Source organism: Aquarana catesbeiana, linkage group LG03 (assembly GCF_042186555.1).
Source record: "Aquarana catesbeiana isolate 2022-GZ linkage group LG03, ASM4218655v1, whole genome shotgun sequence".
NCBI classification, from domain to species: domain Eukaryota; kingdom Metazoa; phylum Chordata; class Amphibia; order Anura; family Ranidae; genus Aquarana; species Aquarana catesbeiana.
The window spans coordinates 66,245,675-66,269,130 of record NC_133326.1 but is presented as its reverse complement, the minus strand read 5'-3'; the positions used below and the strand labels follow the sequence as shown (position 1 = coordinate 66,269,130).

Genomic DNA, 23,456 nt, shown 5'->3' with positions numbered 1-23,456 from the left:
TGCCCTATACCATTTCCATTGAGTCTGACCTCTCATTAGGGTTAACGGTTAATTGCCTGGCCAAGGTTCCCCCTTTAGAAGTTTGTCAGTATACCTGGTTGACTGTGTTTATCTTTACAGGTGCAAGCAGTACTCCATTGTGCAAGTGTATATAATAGACTGTTTAACTGCAAATATCTTGTTTTGTGTATTCTGAGGTATTTTTTTGCTCCTCTTTGTGATGATATCCCTTTTGAACTGTTCTAGTAAATACTACAAGAGCATAAATACTGTGACGGTATGCAAGGTGATATAGTGGATAATCGCTATATTTGACCTTGCATTCGTTCTGTTGTAAGGTATTGAACCGGAATCCGGTCCAGGTTTTTTCCAGCCTCTGTAGCAGGCTAAGTTCCGGTCCGGATGTTCTGGTCCACTTGAGCCCACACTCAGGTGGACTTTAAATGACCAGGAAGAGAGCTCAACAGGGCTCTGGTTTTGAGACTCAGGAAGGAACCTGAGTGAGAGAAGCTCTGGGTGTTGGACTAAAAGGTTTGCTTTTCCGCAAGTTTTTGTGGGTGACGGGGACCAGCTCCGCACTGTATAGAGAGGATTATTTGTTTAGTTAGCACCGTATGGCAAGGATTTAATTTACTGTTTGTTTGTTTTTATTTTGCAAACCTCCTGCAAATAAACCTGGCATCCGCCAGGTTTTGAAGAAATTGCCCGTTTGCTGACTGTCCCCACACGTGGTGGAGTCAGCGGGCATTTTCTGAAGATGGAGGAAATGATAAAGGCCCTGCTACAGGCCAATGCAGCTCAGCGGGAAACCAACCTCCAAGTTGCAGAGGCCGCTGCAGCACAACAGGTGACCCAGCAGGAGATGAACGGGTAGTTCACAGAGGCTCTAGTGGAACTAAAATAAGGGGTCCGCACCGCCTGTGCCAGTGGAACCAAAGATGGTACGTGCCTCCTACCACCTACAGAAAATGACACCTGCCGATGATGTTGAGGCATACCTTGCAAATTTTGAGAGAGTTGCTGTCTGCGAAGGGTGGCCAAAAGAACAGTGGGTGGGTCTGTTGCCCCATTTCTGTCAGGAGAACCTCAAAAGGCCTATTTTGACCTGGAACCGGACAAGGCCCAGGACTTTGAGACTCTGAAGACAGAGATACTCTCACGCTTGGGTGTCACTATGGCGGTCCGGGCCCATCGCGTGCATCAATGGACCTATTCCAGCAACCAGCTAGCCCGTTCTCAAATGTTCGACCTGGTCCACCTCACCAGGAAGTGGTTGCAGACGGAGACCTTGACAGGCCCTCAAATCGTGGAGCGTGTGGTAATGGACCGGTACCTGCATGTGCTCCCTGCTGCTTTGAGGAGGTGGGTCGGACAAGGGGATCCCAAAACTGCAACCCAGTTGGTGGACCTAGTGGAGAGGTACATCGCTGCTGAGGACTTGGTGAACCCATCTTCGGTGTGTCTAGGAGTACAAGATCGCCCGCCCGTTCTGGTAAGACTGTTCCGAGGTTCAAGAGCATGGGGTAGTTTGATAAGACTGTTGTTACAGCTGATGAGACTGTGGGTCCTAGACCTGGAGACTAGCCAAAGAAGCCAGGAAGGTCTTTGGGAGTGTTAAGAGGACTGGGGGTAGAGCACATACGGTGTTTTCATTGCCATGCATTAGGGCATATTGCTGCAAACTGTCCTATAGATGCCATGATCTATGCATTGCGATTATGCTTATATGAAAAGACGCATGTCTCTGTTTGCACAGGTCGCATGTACTGCATCATGTCAGAGTCACATTGAAAAACAGATGTGTGTTATTTTAGTGGATGGAAAGCCACTCACAGTCTTGCTAGACCCTGGTAGTGTGGTGACCCTAGTCAGGAATTATTGTGTGAACCCCACAAAACTACACCCCAGTACTATTGGGGTAATTTGCATTTATGGGGACACTCGGGACTCCAGGCAGCGGTGGTTGAGGTTGATATCCCCTGGAGCAGTGTAACACATTCAGTGGGAGTGGTACCTTCACTACTTCATGAAGCTTTTCCCCATTTTTGGAAGTTATGGGAGAGCAAAGGGAGGCTGGTAGATGGAGCTCCCCCTGCTGGGGAAGCACGGGAACTCTCACTGGACCCTTTTTGCCAAAAGGATAGGGGTGCTGTTGGTGGGATTGAGAAAGCTGGAGATCCCCTTCTTTTCCCTGTCATGGCTGGGGAGCTGGGGGACCTGGAAACTAGCTCCCAGCCCGAGGGTAATGAACAGGAGAACACCTCTGACCTTGACAATGAAAGTAGCCAGAATGTGGTACCCGACTTAGAGGTCAGGAGAGAGGATTTTTGTATTGAGCAACTGCGAGATGCCACCCTCATGAGAGCCAGGGAAAACGTTAAGATGTTGGATGGGGAACCCATAGATCCCAACTGGGGGGTGTCTTTCCCCTACATGGCCATTAAAAACAAAATTTATTGTATCAAGTGGTAAAACGTGGAGAGGATGAGATAGAACAGCTACTGGTTCCCAAACCCTTCCGCAGGGTGGTGCTAGACCTGGCATATGGTCAAGTAATGGGGGGACATCTCGGTATTGGAAAAACCAGGGAGAGAATCGCCTAGAGATTTTTCTGGCCTGGGGTGTATGCAGATGTCAAGGATTACTGCGAATCGTGCCCCGAGTGCTAAATGACGGCACTGTTGCCCCATTTTCGCAGTCCCCTTGTCCCTCTGCCAATAATCGAGGTCCCCTTTGAGAGGATTGGCATGGACCTGGTGGGGCCGGTTGTGAAATCTGCCCGGGGTCACCAGCATATTCTGGTGATCCTGGACTATGCGACGGGCTATCCCGAGGCCATACCCTTACGCAACACCTCCGCCAAGGCTATCGCCAAGGAGTTGGTCCAGGTGTTTAGTCAAGTGGGGATCCATAAAGAGATTTTAACCAACCAGGGTACCCCATTTATGTTCAAGGTTACCAAGGAACTGTGTAGATTATACAAAATCACCCATGTCCGTACCTCTGTCTATCACCCCCAAATGGATGGTCTAGTCGAAAGATTTAATAAAACTTTGAAAAGTATGCTAAAAAAGGTGGTCGACAAAGATGGGAGAAACTGGGATTTTTTGCTACCATATCTCATGTTTTCCATACGTGAGGTTCCGCAGGCATCCACAGGCTATTCCCCCTTTGAGCTTTTGTATGGTAGACATCCCAGGGGGTTGCTAGATGTCACCAAAGAAACGTTGGAAGGAGAGGCCACCCCATACAGAAGTATCATAGAGCATGTCTCCCTGATGCAAGATCGAATCGCAGCTGTCCTCCTGGTGCGAGAACATATGGAGCGAGCCCAGGAGGCCCAGAGGAGGGTCGATGATCGGGATGCCAAGGTCCGTACTTTCAGCCCCGGGGACAGAGTGTTGGTACTGGTTCCCACGGTGGAAAGTAAGTTCCTAGCCAAGTGGATCTTTTGAGGTTGTCGAAAAGGGTGGGGGAGGTAAACTACAAAGTTTACCAGCCAGGGAAAAGAAAACCACACCAAATTTATCATGTGAATCTCTTAAAGCCCTGGAAGGACAGAGAGACTTTACTGGCTGCTTCCCCACCTCCGGCAGACCGGGTACCGGTGACACCTGACTTTCCCATAACGGATTCCCTGTCAGTGGCACAACAAAGTGCAAAAAAATAGAGACTTTTTCTCCCACTTACTTAGACTGACCAAGGTGATCCAACATGACATAGTGACGGAACCAGGGGTTCGGGTAAATGTAAAGCCATATAGAATCCCAGAGACCAGGCGAGAGGCAGTCGCGGAAGAGATCAAAAATATGTTAGAGCTGGACATGATAGAAGAGTCCCACAGTGAGTGGTCGAGCCCCATAGTGCTGGTTCCAAAACCTGATGGCACTATCAGGTTTTGTAATGACTTTAGAAAACTCAACAGTGCCTCCAAGTTTGATGCATACCCAATGCCCCGGGTCGACGAACTCGAGGACAGGTTGGGACAGGCTTGATACATAACAACCCTAGACCTAACGAAAGGCTATTGGCAAATACCGCTAACTGCATCGGCCAAGGAGAAGACTGCCTTTTTTCACTCCTGAGGGCTCGTTTCAGTACAAGCGGATGCCTTTTGGTCTGCACGGGGCCCCTGCATCGTTCCAGCGAATGATGGACAAAACTTTGAGACCACATTGCCAGTATGCGGCTGCTTATTTGGACGATGTGGTCGTCCACAGCCCAGATTGGGATTTGCACCTGTCCCGGGTACAAGCAGTGGTAGATTCCCTTAGGGAAGCAGGTCTCACGGCCAACCCAAAAAAGTGTTCCATAGGCCTGGAGGAAGCCAAGTACCTTGGGTACGTTATTGGCTGGGAGAGGGGTAGAGAAGGAAGCGCCACCTGAGTGTAGTATTAACAAATGATGTTTAATGACACCAGGTAAAAACACACTTACAGGATAAAAACATATAAAAAGCTCATCTGTATAGGTATGTGGTCCTCGGAGTTCCCGCTGATCCTGTGGCAGTGACGCTGCAAGGATGCTGGGCTGCAGAAGGTGGATTACCAGCCGGGAGCTCCTTCTGTGGCCATCAGGAAGAGACTAAGGGCCGGCGTGGAGCGCACATGGAGCGTGCATGATGTCACAGGTCGTCCGTCTGCTACCGGGTTCGGTATCCAGGGGAGGGATCACCCAGGGAGGAGGGCTAGCAGGGAGGTTGAGAGAAGGCCTTCTCTCATCCTCCCTGCTAGCCCTCCTCCCTGGGCGTTCCACAACGGGCCCCTAGTCTCTTCCTGATGACCACAGAAGGAGCTCCCGGCTGGGAATCCACCTTCTGCAGCCCAGCATCCCTGCAGCGTCACCACCACAGGATCAGAGGGAACACCGAGGACCACATACCTATACAGATGAGCTTTTTATATGTTTTTATCCTGTAAGTGTGTTTTTACCTGGTGTCATTAAACATCATTTGTTAATACTACACTCAGGTGGCGCTTCCTTCTCTACCCCTCTCTCATCCATCACAAAGCCAGCTCTCTGAGGACAGCAGCCGCCTAGCCTACCAGCCTACTTTAACCATTACATTACCGGTTACCACTTAACCCTTGTACTTCCAGCCTGTCCCCTATGGACTAAGTTGCTCAGCCCTTTATATCTCCTGTTATATATGGACTTGTGTGTTTGCGCTTACAGTTACCAATACTCTGTTTGTACGTTATTGGCTGGGGACTTGTCAAGCCTCAGACCAATAAGATTGAGGCAATTCAAAAGTGGCCCCAACCAGTAAACAAGAAACAAGTTTGGGCCTTCCTAGGCATTACGGGGCATTACTGACGGTTTATACTCGACTTTACCACCATTACCATCCCTCTGACTGACCTGACGAAGGGTAGAGGGTCAGTCATGGTCAAGTGGAATCCTGAATCCAAGGAGACCTTTCAGAAATTAAAACAGGCCCTTTGTGTACTACCGGTGCTGGTGACCCCGGACTTCACAAATTAGTTTGTGGTACAGACAGACACTTCTGAGGTGGGCCTAGGTGTTGTTCTATCCCAGAACAGAGATGGTGTGGAGCACCCGGTTGTATACCTGAGCCGAAAACTGAATAAGCATGAAAAAAACTATGCTATTGTCGAGATGGAGTGTCTCACTATTAAATGGGCCTTGGAGTCCCTGAAGTATTACTTGTTGGGTAGGTCATTTAAGCTGGTCACCGACCATGCTCTCCTAAAGTGGATGTGTGACAACAGGGAGAAAAATGCCCGCGTGACGAGATGGTTCCTGGCTCTACAGCCCTTTAAGTTTACAGTAGAGCATAGGCGGGCTGGGCAAGCTCTAAAACAATGCAGATGCCCTCTGCATTCACTATATGCTTGGGTCAATTGCTCAGCCGCAGGGGCTTGAGCAGAGGGGAGGATATGTGACGGTATGCAAGGTGATATAGTGGATAATCGTTATATTTCACCTCGCATTCGTTCTATTGTAAGGGATTGAACTGGAATCTGGCCCGGGTTTTTTCCAGCTTCTGTGGCAGGCTAGGTTCCGCCCCGGATGTTCTGGTCCACTTGAGCCCACACTCGGGTGGACTTTAAATGACCAGGAAGAGAGCTCATCAGGGCTCTGGTTTTGAGATTCAGGAAGGAACCTGAGTGAGAGCAGCTCTGGGTGTTGGACTAAAAGGTTTGCTTTTCCGTATGTTTTTGTGGGTGACGGGGACCAGCCCCACACTGTGTAGAGAGGAGACTATTTGTTTAGTTAGCGCCGGTCGGCAAGGATTTAATTTACTGTTTGTTTTTATTTTGCAAACCTCCTGCAAATAAACCTGGCATCCACCAGGTTTTGAAGAAAGTGCCGTTTGCTGACTGTCATTCAGAAAAGTTGATCCCCACAAGCTAATTTCCCCACAATACACAGAGTTGTCTGATTTATTGCTTTAAGTTGGTGCAAGGATGTCGGAAACCAGAGTGCCAGATGGGTTGAAATGTTCATCAGGTCATGGCAGTGCAGATGAGCAGGTAATTCCAAGCAGTCCCTTAGGGGATCGTGCTACATTTATATTGCGCAAATCATAAAATGCACATTGAAAAGAGTACACTCTCATTGTCCAACAATATCTACAGCGTATTTTTTTTACAGTGTGGAATATTTGTGAAATGCTCCATTCACATAATGATCACAAATGACAGTACCTCAGTTTTATTACCAGAACATAAAATCATTCCTTTTCTCTATCATAACCGCTATATTATGGGAACTCCTTTGTTTGGTTTTGTTTCTCCTTTAATGACAGCCAGTTTTAGGGTCCTTTCTCATGGAGTAGACTCAGCCTGTGATCCGTTTGCTCAGCATGGGATATGTGTTCTGATCTCCACTAAGCATGCAGATAATAGGTCCGTTTCTGCTCTGTGTATGCAGAGTGGACATGGACACAGCCCGTTCTCCTCAACGGACGATTGGATGCAAATGGGCGCTTGTCTGTTTACACCCGATTGCTATCTGATATGATCTGCTGGACGGAAGGGGGACAGGGATGGATGCCCAGCCATCTGTTTTTAGCAGATTGGATGCTGGCAGGTGTAAATGGACACATGTCTGTTTACACCCACCACTCCATAGAGGATAATAGAGGTTCTGATCAGGTCCACCTGAAAAATGGACATGCGGACCCAATCGGAATGTTCGTGTGAAAGGGACCTTATTTTAAAACAAAAGTCTAAACTAAAAGCCCCAATATATTAACTAAAACCACATCAATTGAGAGTTTCCGAATTAATCCACCTGACCCTAAATGTAACCTACTGTCTCAAACAGATTCTAATTGTTCCCTATCATCACAGTAAATTGTAATGTTATTACTTACAAGAAGAAAATTTATAAACATATTTCAGAATTATATTTCCAAAATGGTGTAAAGCGTTTCTGCAAAATGTTTTAATGGAGGTTTATAAACAGACACTTTGTGATGATATATCCAAAAACAAACATATTGGAATAAGGTAAAGCATCTACTTAAAGTAAATTTTACCTAATCAATTAAGCTGATCTCTGTGCACAGAAAAAATGTTCCCCTTTTCTAATCTATTCTATTTTAGTTGATCACCTGTTTTTATTTTAAAACACTAAACTGAAAGCCCCAATTTCTTAACTAAAACCACAGTGACTTGACAGTCCCAAGACTTATTTTTTGTCTGACGTTTAGAAGGGTTCCTCTTGCAGGGTCCATGTCACTTCTTGGTGACATTGGGGATGTCCATTATAGGGCCCTAAAATGTTCAAGCAACAGCCTTGTGATGTCATAATGCGAGGGGCAGCAAAAAATTGCTCGGCTGCACAGAAAGAAGATCACCGGTAACAGTATGGCACTGCACGTGACAGCAGATTCAGGTAAACTTTTGTGGTCTTTAGGAGCTTTTTTTTTTCCTTTTTGTTTCTTTTTTTAATAAAAAAAAAAAAACATATAGATTTCCTAGGTGTGGATAGGAAACCTACATTTTTTTTTTATTATCAAAGTTGTACTTTACCATTTGACTGTCAATAGTATATCTTAGATCTAATAGCTTTCCTTCACTGCGTAGCTTGCAAAAATCAAGTGACTTGTAAGCTTGTTTCTCATTTAATTGCCAGCAAAGCCTACTTCGTACCACAACTAGTACCCTGTTTCAAGATCAAATCAAGGGGGAAAAATAGAATGTTGTTCACTCACTTCCCTCTGCAGGGAATTAGCGTAAGAAATACCCAGAACTTCATGTTCAATGTGTTATAGCAGTAATAACAGCTCCATATCAGAAGTCGGTTTCCTGAAAACACTTTAAGAGACATAAAAGTCTCTCAATATGTACAACCCAATTTAATGATGAACTCTAAAAAAAGGAAGAAAAATAAAATCAAATAAAGAAAAAAAAAAAAAAAAAAACAAGAATATGAAAATAAACACAGAAATGACATAATTAAAAAATGTATGCAATATGGCCCAAAGATGTACATAAAAACACTGTTGGGCTATACATGTTAGGTGTTCCTGCACACATGCGTATTACATTCATTTAAGGATATTATTTTAGTTTAATGCTAAACAGATTGGAATATTAAAGGTTTGTCATAAGTTGCCTATTTACAGTTGTGTGTATCTTTCTTTTTTTGTTGTTCCTTAAGTGCACACAATTTCAAGTTAGATTTATTTGCCATGTATAAGCGCAGTATAATTTCATCTATTACATTTAGCAGAAATGATAGAGATTGTATTAAGCACTAAAAAAATATTAGTGTACTTTATGTACTTAAAATCAATATATTTTATTTTGATTTAGTTTCTGCTTTTTCAGAAATATGTGGTTTAGAGAGTCAGTTAATATACAGCCACTTCCTTCTGTGCCAAAACCTGTGAATGATTTCAGCATAAATTTTGCGAATACCTTAAAACAACATCAGCAATGGCCCATCCAACATATTCTGTATCTCTATTCTCCTTTGAAAATTAGAAGGCTGTAGATTAGGAATTGATGCTACGCCTAGGTAATTTGTGAATAACAATTTAATAAGGCCAGAAAGAGAGTGAGGTGATTTGCATGTGAGCTGGCCTTCTTACTTAACACCAGCCAAGAAAAAAGATCACATCTTAGGTGAGCTAAACACAACACATGCAGGGTTACTGTTTACTGTTGCTTCCAGATGCTGAACACACTGACACCAAAGGAAAAACACAGGTTGGTACTAATACAATATATACCTATCCATAAAGCATAATTAGAACCATCTCTAACTATACCAAACTCACAAATAAGCAGAATGTTTCAACATACCATTCGGTTGATTTTCTAGTGGAAGGGTAACGTTTCCTTTAGAAAACGGATCACTCTTTTCAAGAAAATGTAAATCCCACTTTTTCCATGAACAAGGAACAGGTTTAATTCCTGTATGATGGAAAGAACTTTTACTTAAAAAACTCATACAAGTAATTGATAAATTTCAGGTCATCCGCTGAAAGTTACTAGTTTATTGCATCCATAGTGGTGTTCTTCCACACTACTACATTACCATCTCTACCTTAGGGAGAATACACAATTAGTTATGACCTGCTGATTTTGTGTCCATGCAACATAAAAACTATATACATAAGTATGTATTCATAGTGTGAAGTGTTTTACAGCATATATAATAGGGAAGCAATATATTACACATCTGCCAATAAAAAAGATACCTTAGCCAGAAAAGTACCTGTGTATTTATTCTGCTCTTATCAAAAGCTATTCTTGTCCAACACATTTCATAACATGGGAAAAGGCTTAGAAGTGTAAAACACTAAATAAGCTTCAGCAAGTGATAGGGTTATACAGACTGAAGTACCAGAAACAATATACCCCTAATACAGCACATAATATATAACAAGAAAAAGTAGTGCAATCATTATAAATCACAAAAACCCCTCTCATGCAAAATAAACAATTATACAATTATACAATATAAATACAGTATCGATAATGAAACACAAACGTAACATGAAAGTCCATCACATAAATATAAACATATCTAATGCAATAGTTTCCACTTGTTTTCTAAAAAAAAAAACTGTATTTATATTGTACCACTGTTTATTTCAGACTAGAGGGGTTTGGTGATTTATATTAATTGCACTACTTTAAATTATATACAGTATTAAGCACTGTACTAGGGGTATATTGTTACTGGTATACTTACAGCCATTGGTCAGAGCTGTCACATGTCCACACTGACCAATGACTGGAAGCCTTTGCACAAATTATGCAGTTTCTGGGGCCAGGTACAGAGTTTTCAAGTGCACAGACTGTACAACAGCAACTGTAGGTGGTACATGATGGAAAACAATTATGGATAAGTGCAGGGGGAAAGAAGGTGCATAGAGGGTGTTAGGAAGGATTTATGATTTTTTTTTCTTTTCAAGTAAAAAGATAGAGATACCTTTTAAGAAATATATTTAAATTAAAGTGTTTGTGCGCAGAGTTCAGCTAAGGAGAAATTCACTAATTGCCACCACAACTCGGCAGGGTCATGGCTGGGTTTCTACGAACAGTCTCTAGGACTGATCTCCAAAGTCTCCACAGCACCTTCCCAGCAGCTCCTACTGTCTGATCGTAGAGACCCAGCTGCGACCCTACCGAGCTCTGTATAGTTTCCACCAGGATACATGTTACAATTTCACCAAATGTGAGTGCCACCTTTTATTTATCTCTGGCTTCAATTGTTTTTAGGCTAATTGCACTTAGATAGCGGTGCTTCCCACTCTTCCTTGTATACAATGTCCCCTCTGTGTCTCTGCACAGAGGTGTTGCCCAGTGTAGTGGTAAAGCAGCTAGGCCCAAATTGCATGGCAAGGCCTCTGGTACTGATAAATCCAGGCAGCTGGTGCTGATAAGGGTCAGTGCCCAGGGGTGAACGGGACATTTTAGACTGACAATGGAAATGGACTGGAGTTCCATGTGGTGTGTGCAAGCAGGATCTGCAGAGGGATCGTGCTTCCTCTAGGATGAATGACAGGAAAGAGAACAAGGAGCATGTGCAACATTCAACCCAGGGGGTTGCACCTCCCATAGTGTTAACCCTTTCCGCAGTAAAGTCAACAGTGATGGGAAGTTTTAAAGGAGCCCATTGGTGCTGATAATGAGGTTGGCTCCTGGTGCTGTAGCCTGAATGGCCCTACTCACAAAAAAAGTCCTCAAAGACAGGGTCATACTCTGGGGCTGTGCTACAGCTTGGGACATGGAAAGTACTCTCTGGCCTACTTTTATTGGTACAGCCAAGTCTGGAAAGCACCACAATTCTGTCCCAGTGCTTGAAAACCACTTTCCAGACTAGCCCCAAACATCCATTCTGGAGAAAGGATAATAGCCAACAACTGAGGCATGCTGGGTATAAGAGGGGTTACAATGAATACTGGCTTACAATTTTTCTGGTTTCCAGTGTCCATTCCTTTAGTAAATGGCAGTATAACCTGCCTGTATCTGAATTCTAGTGTCCCGCAATGAAGTCGAAGAAATATGTATATGTACTGCAGGGGTTAATAAATGTGTAAAAATGATTTTCAAACATACAGTTTAGTATAACTGCGAGGTAAGAGTAAGTAATGAATAATAAGTAAATAGCATATGTGGTCACCTTAGCTAGATTAAAATTATTATCATTATAGCAGTTTGAAAGGTTTGCATACACATTTCACAAAAACTCTGTCCATGAAACTTCAAACTTAGTGTAGGATTTAACAACATACTATGACAGCTTAGCTGTGGCTTTATACAACAAAAAACCTGCACTGTACCCAAGAACTGAAAACAGAATTTGAATAAAATGTTTTGTACTTACCAGACACCCACTGGAAAATTAGGTCTACTATTTCACTCTTAAATTCTCCATCAAATTGTGGAAGGGATTGTGGAAATGCTTTGTAAAATGCAGTAAACACGGCTTGTGACAAGTAATTTGGATACATCTGCCACAAAATAAATTTTAGTTACTGGAACTTGAAATTTAAGAAGAAATAGGATTATAAAGCTTTATGTAAAAAATGCTGCAAATGAATAAATGATGTATTTTCCAAATCTGTATAAGCATTTGCTGAGATGTGCTATAAATTTCAGTATATATGGCAATACAGAAATTCACTATTTGCAATGTAGACAGAGTATACAGTGTTATAATAACTAAGAATGTAATTTATATAGTGTATACAAATGCATGCAGCTGTATCCACTGTACGAGTCTGGGTTGTAATTTGCCAGCCGGGGGGGAAAGGGGAACAGGGTGTACTGCATACGCCAATGATGTTAATTGTTAAAGTTTTTATAACATATGCCATATGACTTAAGTCATCAAATGGGTAAAGAAGTTCCAATTTCCAGCAAAAAAGGCCTACATATAGCACACCCACTCTTACTGCATAAAAGCCAAAGCAAAAAAGAATAAATGTCACCAAATGCACCAATAAAATAGCAAATTAAGTGATGTCACCATCCTCAATAAGGTCTACAGAAACTTGTCTTATTCTTGACTTGCAATTCTGTCAATAATTTCTGAGCATCTGCAACATTATATTGCACTAAATGATTGTATAGCGTCATTATTCTTAAGAAGGTTTTTGAGTTAGCGCTATACTTTTTATTTTTCTTAAATTAATTGGACATGGACAATTTGCATATATAATATATATATATATATATATATATATATATATATATATATAGTCGGAGCCCTATGTCTGGGAGAGATGTGAACCACATAAACAGGTCACAAGACTAACAACATAAAGTAGACCTGAAGTGTGCCCTGTCTGGAGGAAGGTATGCCAAGAGAAGGGGGCATACTCAAGATAAGTGAGTGGATGGTTTTGTAGAGAAAGTGTTTTAAGAGAAGTGCCCTAAGAAGGGGAATGGGTGGGTGGATACAGCGCACTGGAACCGACAGAGACCAGTGTGGGTGGTCTGCTTAAATACCCCCCAGGCTCCTCCCATAATTTCAGGCCACCATACTGGCCTTCCTATTTATGTTCGGAGCCCTATGTCCGGGAGAGATGTGAACCACATAAACACGTCACAAGACTAACAACATAAAGTAGACCTGAAGTGTGCCCCGGTCTGCAGGACGGTATGCCAAGAGAAGGGGGCAAAAGACTTGGTTAGGGAGGTAATTATTTATTTAAGCTGATAATGTCCTACAGGGCAAGCTTGCTCAAGGCTTGTGACATTGGGGATGTATCGAGCAAAACAAGTGGATTTCCACCTGCCTATATTCTTGATGACGTGGTCTGGGACCCCGTTTTGTGAAGCTGCTGATGCCGCTCCAATGCGGAAGGAATGTCCAGAATATCGGCTGGGGTCAAGGTCTAAATTAAGCAAGAGGATTCTAACGTGTCTGGTGAACTGGTTACCACTTAAAGGGGTAGTATGGAAAGGTAGCAATGGGCTAGACTCTGAGAGGTCGGACAGATGAGCTAACAACTGATCTAGAATGGCCACTGGGCACCAGGCGTTGTGAGTCTGGAAAAGTTTGATATTTACCACGGGACCAGACTGTTGCGTTTTGGATGCTACGAGGTGCAGGATGAAGTAACTCTGGTGGCGTGTCAGATGGCATCTGCGTAACACCTGGCAACTGGGGCCGGTGACAGTGAACTCGCTCGGGCGTTAATAGCCATAGAAGACCAGGTAGATGGCTGCTTGAATGATCAGGCTGGGCCATAACCTGAAAGGGGAACGTGACAGGATGGTAGACATGTCTCTGGGCTTAGCACGATATAGCAATATGGTGTGACCAAATCCCCATATTTTTTGATAATGTTTTTTTGAAAATGTTTAGGTGTTTTTAAACTAGCCTTGCTGGAGGTAAATGTCTTTTTTGCTTGTGTGCGCTGTATTATTTTCTTCTACTGTATGGTCTTATGGCTGCACCATCTTTAATGCATCTTTTAGGGTGTGCCCCCCAAATATCTTGTTTGTATATTGTATGGCTTCTGACCAAATCCCTTTGGGTGAGGAGCATCCCACTCCCTCACTAAGTACCTCTCATTAGTGTCCACTTGTGTCATGGGTGGAGACCTTAAGATTCTCCCATTTAGAAGAGTGTAATGCTCTCATGGTTCAGAGATGCAGGATCTCCCAGTCCATGGATAGTGTAGGACCCACTGATCATGGGGTACTTTGTTGCAGTAAGTGGGCTTAGCACCATATAGCAATATGGTGTGACCAAATCCCCATATTTTTTGATAATTTTTTTTGAGAATGTTTAGGTGTTTTTAAACTAGCCTTGCTGGAGGTAAATGTCTTTTTTGCATGTGTGCGCTGTAATATTTTCTTCTACTGTATGGTCTTATGGCTGCACCATCTTTAATGCATCTTTTAGGGTGTGCCCCCCAAATATCTTGTATGTCTCTGAAAATGGCGCTGGTGACAGGTAGGCGCTTGCTACTGGTTTGGGGTTGTTGCCTGTGAATATCGCGTAGGATGGTTTTGAATGTATGGGCAGCGAACAAGGATGGTTTGGTGGGATCCTGTAAGGAAATGAAATGCTGAATGCCAGCTAAGTAGAGTCTAATGGTATTGTGTGACAATGCCAACTGTGTGTGGCAATATGATATGAAAGCCAAGATGTGCTTGAGATCATCTCCTAATACTGCCCTGGGGTTTGAGGCTAGGAACCTGTCGTAGGACTTCCAAGCAGTACGGTAGGCCTTCAGGGTGTTGCAAGATAGTGACTGATTAATAAGGCGGGTCGCGTCATGAAGGTGTTGCTTTAATCCAATGTTAGCTGCGACCAAGGTGGGATAAGCGATGTGGCCAGGTCTGCTCCGTGTTCCTGCAAAAAGAATGACGCAAAGTTAAAACGGATATTGCGCCGGCCGAGGTATTGTACTTGCCCAGGATATAGATGCAGTGCACATTGAATGCTGTAGGGATAGTTGCACCAGCCTGCGCAGGAAGGACATGATGGCCGGCCAGCGAATTGGACCTGCCTTTATTTATGATATTGGCCGTGGCCTGATTTTCTATGGAAAAACTGACTGTTTGCCCTGCCCAGATGCTGCCAAACACTTGAGCTGCAGCCACAATGGGGTAGAGTTCAAATAACGAGGAGGACTGACTGAACCCGGGAATCAGGAGGATTTCTGGAGGCCATGGTCCTGCAAACCAGTGATGGCCAAAAATTGCCACGAAACCTGTAGAGGCTGTGACGTCCGTGACTACCTGAGGTGAAGAAGAGGATGCTGATGGAATGAACATTGATATGCCATTCGTGAGAAATTCGTCCCACATTGACAAATCTGCTATTGCTGCTGTGTCTAGTTAAAGAATCTGGTTGGGATCTTGCACCTGCGAGAGGAAAACTAAGAGGCATGAGATGAAGGACCGCCCCTGAGGGATGATCCTCACGGCAAAGTTAAGCATGCCAAGCAAAGATTGTAGCTGCCTCTTGGTGCAGCCTCGAGTAAGGGTAAAGGTATGAACGACCGTCCTGATGCGGGTCAATTTGTTGGGAGGCAGGCTGGCCTGCATGGAGCGTGTGTCGAGCGTGACACCCAAGAAGGTGATGGACTGTGCCTGGCCTTCCACTTTCTTTTCTACTATGGGCACATTAAGATTATTAAATACCTCTCTCAAGCTGTTTAAATCTACTGAGGGACTCACCGGGTTTTTCGATGAGCAGGAAGCCATTGAGATAGTGGATCACTTTCTGACAACGTGCGTAATGCGACAGGATCCAGGAAAGGGACTGGGCAAATGTATCGAAGAGCCATGGGCTGCTTTTAGGGCCAAACGTTAATTTGGTGGCGAAGTAGTACAAACCTTTCCACTTGATTCTGTGCCACCGCCAGAGGTATGGCTCGATTGGGAGTAACTTAAAGGCGTCCAAGATGTCCGCTTTGGACAGCCGAGCGCCTGCTCCTATGCAAATGATAGCTTGTATAGCTAGGTCAAATCAGGAGTATAAATTTGGGACCAATTACACACCTCCCTGATGGTATGGGCATGATGGATTAGTCGTGGAAGTGATTGGGTTGGCCCCCACAGATCCCTAGCTCAACATCATCGAGTCTGTCTGAGATTACATGAGGAGACAGAAGGGTTTGAAACGGCCTACATCCACAGAAGATCTGTGGTTAGTTATCCAAGATGTTTGGAAGAAACTACCTGCAGAGTTCTTTCAAAAACAGTGTGCAAGTGTGTACCTAGAAGAATCTATGCTGTTTTGGGTGGTCACACCAAATATTGATTTGATTTGGATTTCTCTTTTGTTCATTTACTTTGCATTTTGTTAATTGTTAAAAATAAACTATTAACACTTCTATTTCTAAAAGCATTCTTAATTTACAGCATTTTTGAACACCTGCCTAAGTTGTTTGAAACTAGATACATTTTAGACAAAGTTTAAATTATTTTAACCACCAGAATGGTGCTGGTAGGCAAAAGGGCACACAGGTACGTCCCGTTTAAGAAGCGGTGTCGCGTGACCATAACCGCGCGTCCCGCGGACTCGATGTCCTCCGGGTGCACGCGATCGTGTCACGGAGAGGAAGAACGGGGAGATGCTTTTGTACACAAAGCATTTCCCCGCTCTGCCTAGTAACAGGACAGGGATCACAGCTCTCTGTCATCGAGAGCTGTGATCACTGTCCTGTGTGTTGAAGCCCAGCCCCTTAACAGTTAGAATCACTCTCTAGGACACACTTAACCCCTTCACTGACCCCTAGTGGTTAACCCCTTCACTGCCAGTGTCATTTACACAGTAATCAATGCATTTTTATAGCATCGATCGCTGTATAAATGACAATGGTCCCAAAATAGTGTAAAAAATGTCCGATGTGTCCGCCATAATGTCGCAGTCCTGATAAAAATTGCAGATCGCCGCCATTACTAATAAAAAAAATTAAAAATAAAAATGCCATAAAACTATCCCCTATTTTGTAGACGCTATAAATTTTGCACAAACCAATCAATATACGCTTATTGCGATTTGTTTTACCAAAAATTATATAGAAGAATACATATCGGCCTAAACTGAGGAAAACAATTGTTTTTTATATATTTTTGGGGGATATTTATTATTGCAAAAAGTAAAAAATATTGCGTTTTTTTCAAAATTGTTGCTCTTTTTTTGTTTATAGTGCAAAAAATAAAAACCGCAGAGGAGATCAAATACCACCAAAAGAAAGCTATATTTGTGGAAAAAAAAGGACATCAATTTTTTTTGGGTACAACATCGCACAAATGCGCAATTGTCAGTTAAAGCAACGCAGTGCCAAATCGCAAAAAGTGCTCTGGTGAGGAAGGGGGAAAAAATCATCTGGGGCTGAAGTGGTTAAAGGCTATGTTCACCTTTTTTAGTAACTCCAGCTCCCCATGTACCAATATAGCATTCATGTACTTTTTTTTTTGCAAAAAATATCAAAGCTTTCCATAAAATCTACAGTACCTTACTGTCCTCCATTCATGATTCCAAACCTATCTATTGCTTCTGTCTTACTTCCTTACAGACTGTAGGTTATGACACAGGAAGGAGTTGACCAGCTGATCTCATTAGCACACAGCCTGCCACTCCCACCTTCTCTCTAAATACACAATATACAATCAGATTGCATAGTGTATGGCCATCTTTATACAAGTACATAGAAGAGAGTGGACAGAAACACTCAGCTGTAAAGCCCCGTTCACATCTCTGCATAGCGGGAACTCGCATTCCCACATGCGTGTTTTTTTTTTGTTTTTTTTTAGCGAGGTGGGGAGGTGTTTTGGAGCATTTTCACTCATCACGCATAGGGCATCCCATCCACCTGAATGTGCTCCCCTACACGCAGAAATCACCCCAAAGAAGCTTCAGAACTTTTTTTCACTGAGATTTTTGGTGCAGCGCATTCCCGAAATGCAAGGAAATGCACAGATATGAATGGAGCCTCATTGTTCTGTGTTATCGCACCAATTTCACTTTCAGGCCCCATTCACATCTAGCCTAGTGGGATCGCACATTTTGTGTCTCGTTTTTTCCTGTGACACACATAGGGCAGCCTGCTAAATTAAATGGGCTGTGCTATATGTGGCTTATGGGACATGTTGGCGTTTTGTGGGTTGCATGTTTTTTTACTGTGCATTTTGCAGCATTTCCCATTTGTTTTTTCACATGCTAAAATGTGTGTTTGCTTCTGTGTTTGGTGTGCTGTTAACAATTAATGGCACTGAAAGCGCAACTAGTAATTTTAGGTGTATAAAGGTGGCCATACACTATACAATCTGATTGTACAATCTCCTTTAGATCTGCCATCAATTATGTAGTGCAAGGGCCTGCCTGATTGGCTATAGAGTGATTGGCTAGATAGGTGTTTCCTCCTATTATATAAATTATATAAATTTGGTAAATCCAAAAGAGATTGTACAATCAAATTGTATAGTGTATGGCCACCTTTATACACCTAAAATTACTAGTTGCGCTTTCAGTGGCATTAATTGGTAACGGCACACCAAACACAGAAGCAAACACACATTTTGCCATGTGAAAAAACGAGTGTCAAATGCTGCAAAACGCACAGTAAAAAACATGCAACCCACAAAATGCCAACATGTCCCATAAGCCACATATAGCACAGCCCATTTAAATCAATGGGCTTCCCTATGTGTGTCACAGGAAAAACAAGCCACAAAATGTTCACTCACTCCCACTATGCTAGATGTGAATGGGGCCTAAAAGTGAAATTGGTGCGATAACACAGAACAATGAGGCTCCATTCACATCTGTGCATTTCCTTGCATTTCAGAAATGCACTGCACCAAAAATCACAGTAAAAATGCACCAAGCTCCGCTCTAAAAATAAGTTCTCAAGCTTCTTTGGGGCGATTGTTGTGTGTAGGGTAGCCCATTCAGGTGGATGGGTTGCCCTATGTGTGATGAGTGAAAATACTCCAAAACACCTCCACACCTCGCTTAAAAAAAAAAAAATGCATGTGGGAATGCAAATTCCCGCTATGCAGATATGTGAATGGGGCTTGGCAGCTGAGTGTTTCTGTCCACTTCCTTCTATGTACTTGTATAAAGATGGCCATATGCTGTGCAATTTGATTGTGTATTTTTTTTTTTTAACAGAGGGAATGTTTATTGAAATATTCAATCAGTTACATGTTAAGCACTGCAGGTATTACAGCAATAAAAACAACACAACATCGCAGAAGGGTCACGTGGCAGAGCCAAAGAAACAGAACAAGTAAAAGAAGAATAGAAATGCATCCAATAGGCACGTTACTTCAAGGCTACAGCCCAGAAGGGCTTGAGGATAGAATGATATCTGAAGTTAATCCTGCGTACACCTTGTCATTTGATATGCTAGATAATACATAATTGCCAAACTCAAGGTACTTAGATGATGAGAGCAGTTGATGTAGTCAATGGAGGGGAGGGAAGAGGGGTGGGTGGGGGAGGGGAGATGGGAGATAGAATAATGATACTGTCTGGTGTTACTGGGCAAGGGGGGACCAGGGTGATCCCCAGGAGGGTTAGGGAGGGAAGTGGAAGGGACTTAGAGTCATACCGTGAGATGTCTGGCCTCCGCCCATGCCGCACAGATTTTATTAAATTTCTTAGGACAATTACGACCCATGTATGTCAGCTTATAAAGGGGGAGGGCAGCATTCACCAGTTCCCTCCAAGTGGAGGCCCGGGGTGGCTCTGTCGCCTTCCATTGAAGTAATATTGTTTTCCTGGCATAATATGCAGCATAAAAAATAAACAGCTTCTTGTGCGTGGTTGTGGGAAAATTGTCTGTTATACCCAGGAGCAGAACCAAAGGATCAAGCCCGACAGGTATCCCACTAATCGAGGAAATGTCAGCAGACACTGCCTGCCAAAACTCTTGCACTCATGGGCAGAGCCATACCATGTGTATGTAATTACCAACGTCTCCGTTGCATTTAGGACATTTATCATCAGGGGTATGAAACATTAATGCCAGCGTTTGGGGTGTGTAGTGCACCCTATGGAGAAATTTTAAGTGTATAAATTTGTCCTTTGCAGAGATCATAAGAGGGATAAACTGTTGTAGGCCCTCAGACCAGTCCTCCTCAGTCAGCATTGGAAGGTCACCATGCCAGGCCGAGAATGCCCTATTAGCCCCAGAGCCTCCTGCACATGTAAGTCGGAGATAGATGGAAGATAATGTTCTATCCATGATGTGGGAGTCTCTCGACCGAGTGGGGTTGGACCTTAATAGGGCCGGGGAACTGTGCCCTAAGGGCGTGTCTTAACTGTAGAAACCTAAAATACATCCAGGGGGGAAGCCCAAATTTGCTATTCAGCCCTCCAAAGGAGAGCAGACATCCCTCAGGCATGACATCTCTCAGTGTTCTTACTCCGTATCTGGCCCACACCTGCGGGTCAGGCACAGTTTGCAAATGGGGCATTGACGGGTTGCCCCATAAAGGTATATGGGGAGAGAACGTCTGCGGCTCCTCTAAGTGTTAAGAGACTTGTTTCCACACCCTTACCATGGTCTTCATGGGGGTGGGGGTTTGTGTGGTGGATCTAGGTCCTCTGTATACTAGGTTGCTAAGTTCAGAATAGGAACCCACTATAGCTGCCTCTAGGTTAACCGAGGGGTTGGATTGATCCTGTGTGAACCACCACCTCACTGATACCAGGACCGCCGCCCAATAGTATTTCCTAAAGTTGGGGAGGGCGAGGCCATCTTCTGAAAGTGCTAGCTGAAGTGTGGACCTAGCTACTCTCGGCACCGATCCTTGCCATATAAATGAACTGATTGTTTGTTCTAGCTTCATGAAGAAGGAGTTAAGTATACTAATGGGGGTGTTTCTGAACACATATTGAAACTTAGGGAGGAAGGACATTTTAATTAAATTAACTCGGCCTACAGGTGTGAGTGGTAGGTTCTTCCAGAAAGAGCTCTTCTGGATAAACCTCTGAAGGACCAGGTGGATGTTGGACTCTAGGTATTTTGGTAGGTGTTTATGGATATGGATGCCCAGGTATTTAAAGCCTTCTACCCATTGGAGGGGGGCGGGAAGTCTCGGTGGGGCTCACCTTGATTTAGGGGGAATAGGACCGACTTATCCCAATTGATTCTAATTCCTGAATATTTGCCAAATGAATCAATCAGTGCTAGGGCTGCCGACAAGGATTGATGTGGGTCTTTAAGGTAGAGGAGGGTATCGTCAGCATACATAGACACTTTCTAGACAATGGGGTGGACTGATATGCCAGCAACCATCAATGAGGACCGGAGGAGGATGGCCAGGGGCTCAATGGCAAGGGCAAATAGAGTCGGGGAGAGGGGGCATCCTTGCCTGGTGCCTCGGTGGAGCGGGAATGATGCAGAGAGGAGGCCATTCGTCCGAACCCTAGCTGTTAGGTCAGAGTATAGCATTCTAAGCCATGATATAAATGTTGGGCCCAGGCCAAAACTCTTTAGTACATTACACAAGTAGTCCCACTCCACCGAGTCAAAGGCTTTTTCAGTGTCTAATGACGCTATCACCTCCTTCCCAGCCACCCGGTCTATCACCGTAAACAGTCTCCTCAAATTAATATCTGTGCCCTTGCCTGGCATGAAGCCAGTCTGGTCCCTGTGTATCAAGGAAAGTATCACTGCATTGAGACGATTAGCGGGCACTTTAGTTAAAATTTTTGCATCCACATTTAATAGTGAAATTGGCCTGTATGATGAGCAAAGCTCGGGATCCTTCCCAGGTTTGGGAATGACCACAATCAGGGCTCTCATCATAGAAACCGGCAGAGTGCTTTCTTTAAGAGGAGTTAAGAGGGCCCCTCTAAGTCTAGCAGCCAGCGAGGCACAGTGTGTCTTAAAGAACTTGGCTGGGAGGCCATCCTCCCCCGGGGTCTTGCCGGCCTGCATAGAAATTTCAGTCTGAACCTCCTTCAGAGTGATAGGCGCTTCCAATTGCAGACGCGCTTCTTCTGATATAGTGGGGAATTGAAGGCTGTCAAGGAGGGAGTGGAGTTCTACAGGGGTGTACTCTAGAGGAATACAGGTCTCTATAATATGCAGCAAAGCATGTGTTTATCACACCCGAGTCTGACAGCAACCTCCCCGACCCGTCCTTAACGTTAGCAATATGGGTGGTATCCATGGGCTCTTTAAAAAGCCAGGCAAGCATACGACCCGATCTCTCACCCTGCTCAAATACGCTTTGTGATTGATAGAGTAGTTGTTTCTTTGCTCCTGAGAGTCTGTGAAGCTGAACCTCCCTCAGGGCCACAAGCAAGTCTCTTCTCCAGTTCTCCCCCTCCCCCCACCCCCAACATACTCGGTCTCCAACTTCTGGGCAGTAGCCTCAGCCTGGGCAAGCGAAGCCTGGGAAGACGAGTGTGCCGATCCCACAGCCGATCTATATTGCTGCTTAAGGTCGAGTTTGAAATCTTCTCATCTGGCAGGTGTCTCTGTCCCAGTGGAATCAGTAGCCCAATATACCGTAATGGCCAATTCCACCACAGGCTCAACACACTCATCTGAAACCCAGTACCTCGACAGACGCCATAAGTAATCACCCGGGGCCACTCTGGTGTGTAGCTTGAGGAGGATGGGCGTATGGTTTGAAATCCCTCTAGGAAGAGCGGATATCTCCTGCACCCTAAATAAGACAGGGCTGCTGAGATATATGAGGTCGATACGTGACATAGCTGTATATGTAGCAGAGCTACATGTGTAGCCCCTGGTCCTGGGGTATTTCCATCTCCAAACATCCGTGAGGCCTAGCGTTGTTGCACAACGGGAGAGTGGAGAATCTGTAGCCGGGTCAGGAGACAACTTGTCCATATTGGGGCATGGTACCATATTGAAGTCCCTAGCTAAGATTACCGCGGGGACCGAATGGGACGCTAGTATCTGTGTTATCTTAGTGAGGAGTCCAAACGAGGCTGGGGGAGGGTTATACAGTCCCACCAGGATTAAAGGCATACCATCAACACTCACAGGAAGAACCACGTATTTACCTTTGGGATCCAGATGCAGGTCCCGGAGTGTGAACAGGAGAGATTTACAGATTAAAATACTAACCCCTCTAGCATGGGTGGAGTGGGTGGCATGGTAGTAATGGCCAACCCAGGGTTTCCTAAGGCTAAGCACCCTGTCCCCCACCAGGTGTGTTTCCTGCAAAATGCAGATATCAGGGGAATATTGCTTAAGGAATTTAAAAATCAGGGTACCTTTAATCATGGAGTTCAACCCCCGGATGTTCCATGAGATCACTGTCAAGGGGGCCATAGGGGAGGGTGTGCGTATATATCAGAGGGCCTCAGCCCCGTATCTGGATCACCAAAGACAGCCCCCATGGGGGATCTCCACCACCGACAACCTTCTGGTAGCTGCAGATATGCCTGCAGCAACCGAGTTACATACAGAAACAACATTCCTTCATTAGCTAGTATATAACTTGAAAAACTGAAAACAAAAAGAACAGCAAAAGAAAAATACAAAACATATACTTCAACCCCCCCCA

At 44.2% G+C, this 23,456-nt stretch overlaps 1 protein-coding gene across 10 annotated transcripts in view; it reads right to left on the bottom strand.

The window, feature by feature from the left end:
* The window catches only part of FAM227B (family with sequence similarity 227 member B), a 651,639-nt gene that overhangs the window by 461,212 nt on the left and 166,971 nt on the right, over nt 1-23,456 (bottom strand). For all 10 annotated transcript variants that reach the window (XM_073618643.1, XM_073618642.1, XM_073618640.1 and 7 more), the window contains 2 exons: nt 11,815-11,941; nt 9,282-9,392 (listed from right to left, as the gene is read on the bottom strand). In XM_073618643.1, coding sequence (XP_073474744.1) covers nt 9,282-9,392; nt 11,815-11,941 — 238 coding nt within the window. The remainder of the gene's footprint in view (nt 1-9,281; nt 9,393-11,814; nt 11,942-23,456) is intronic.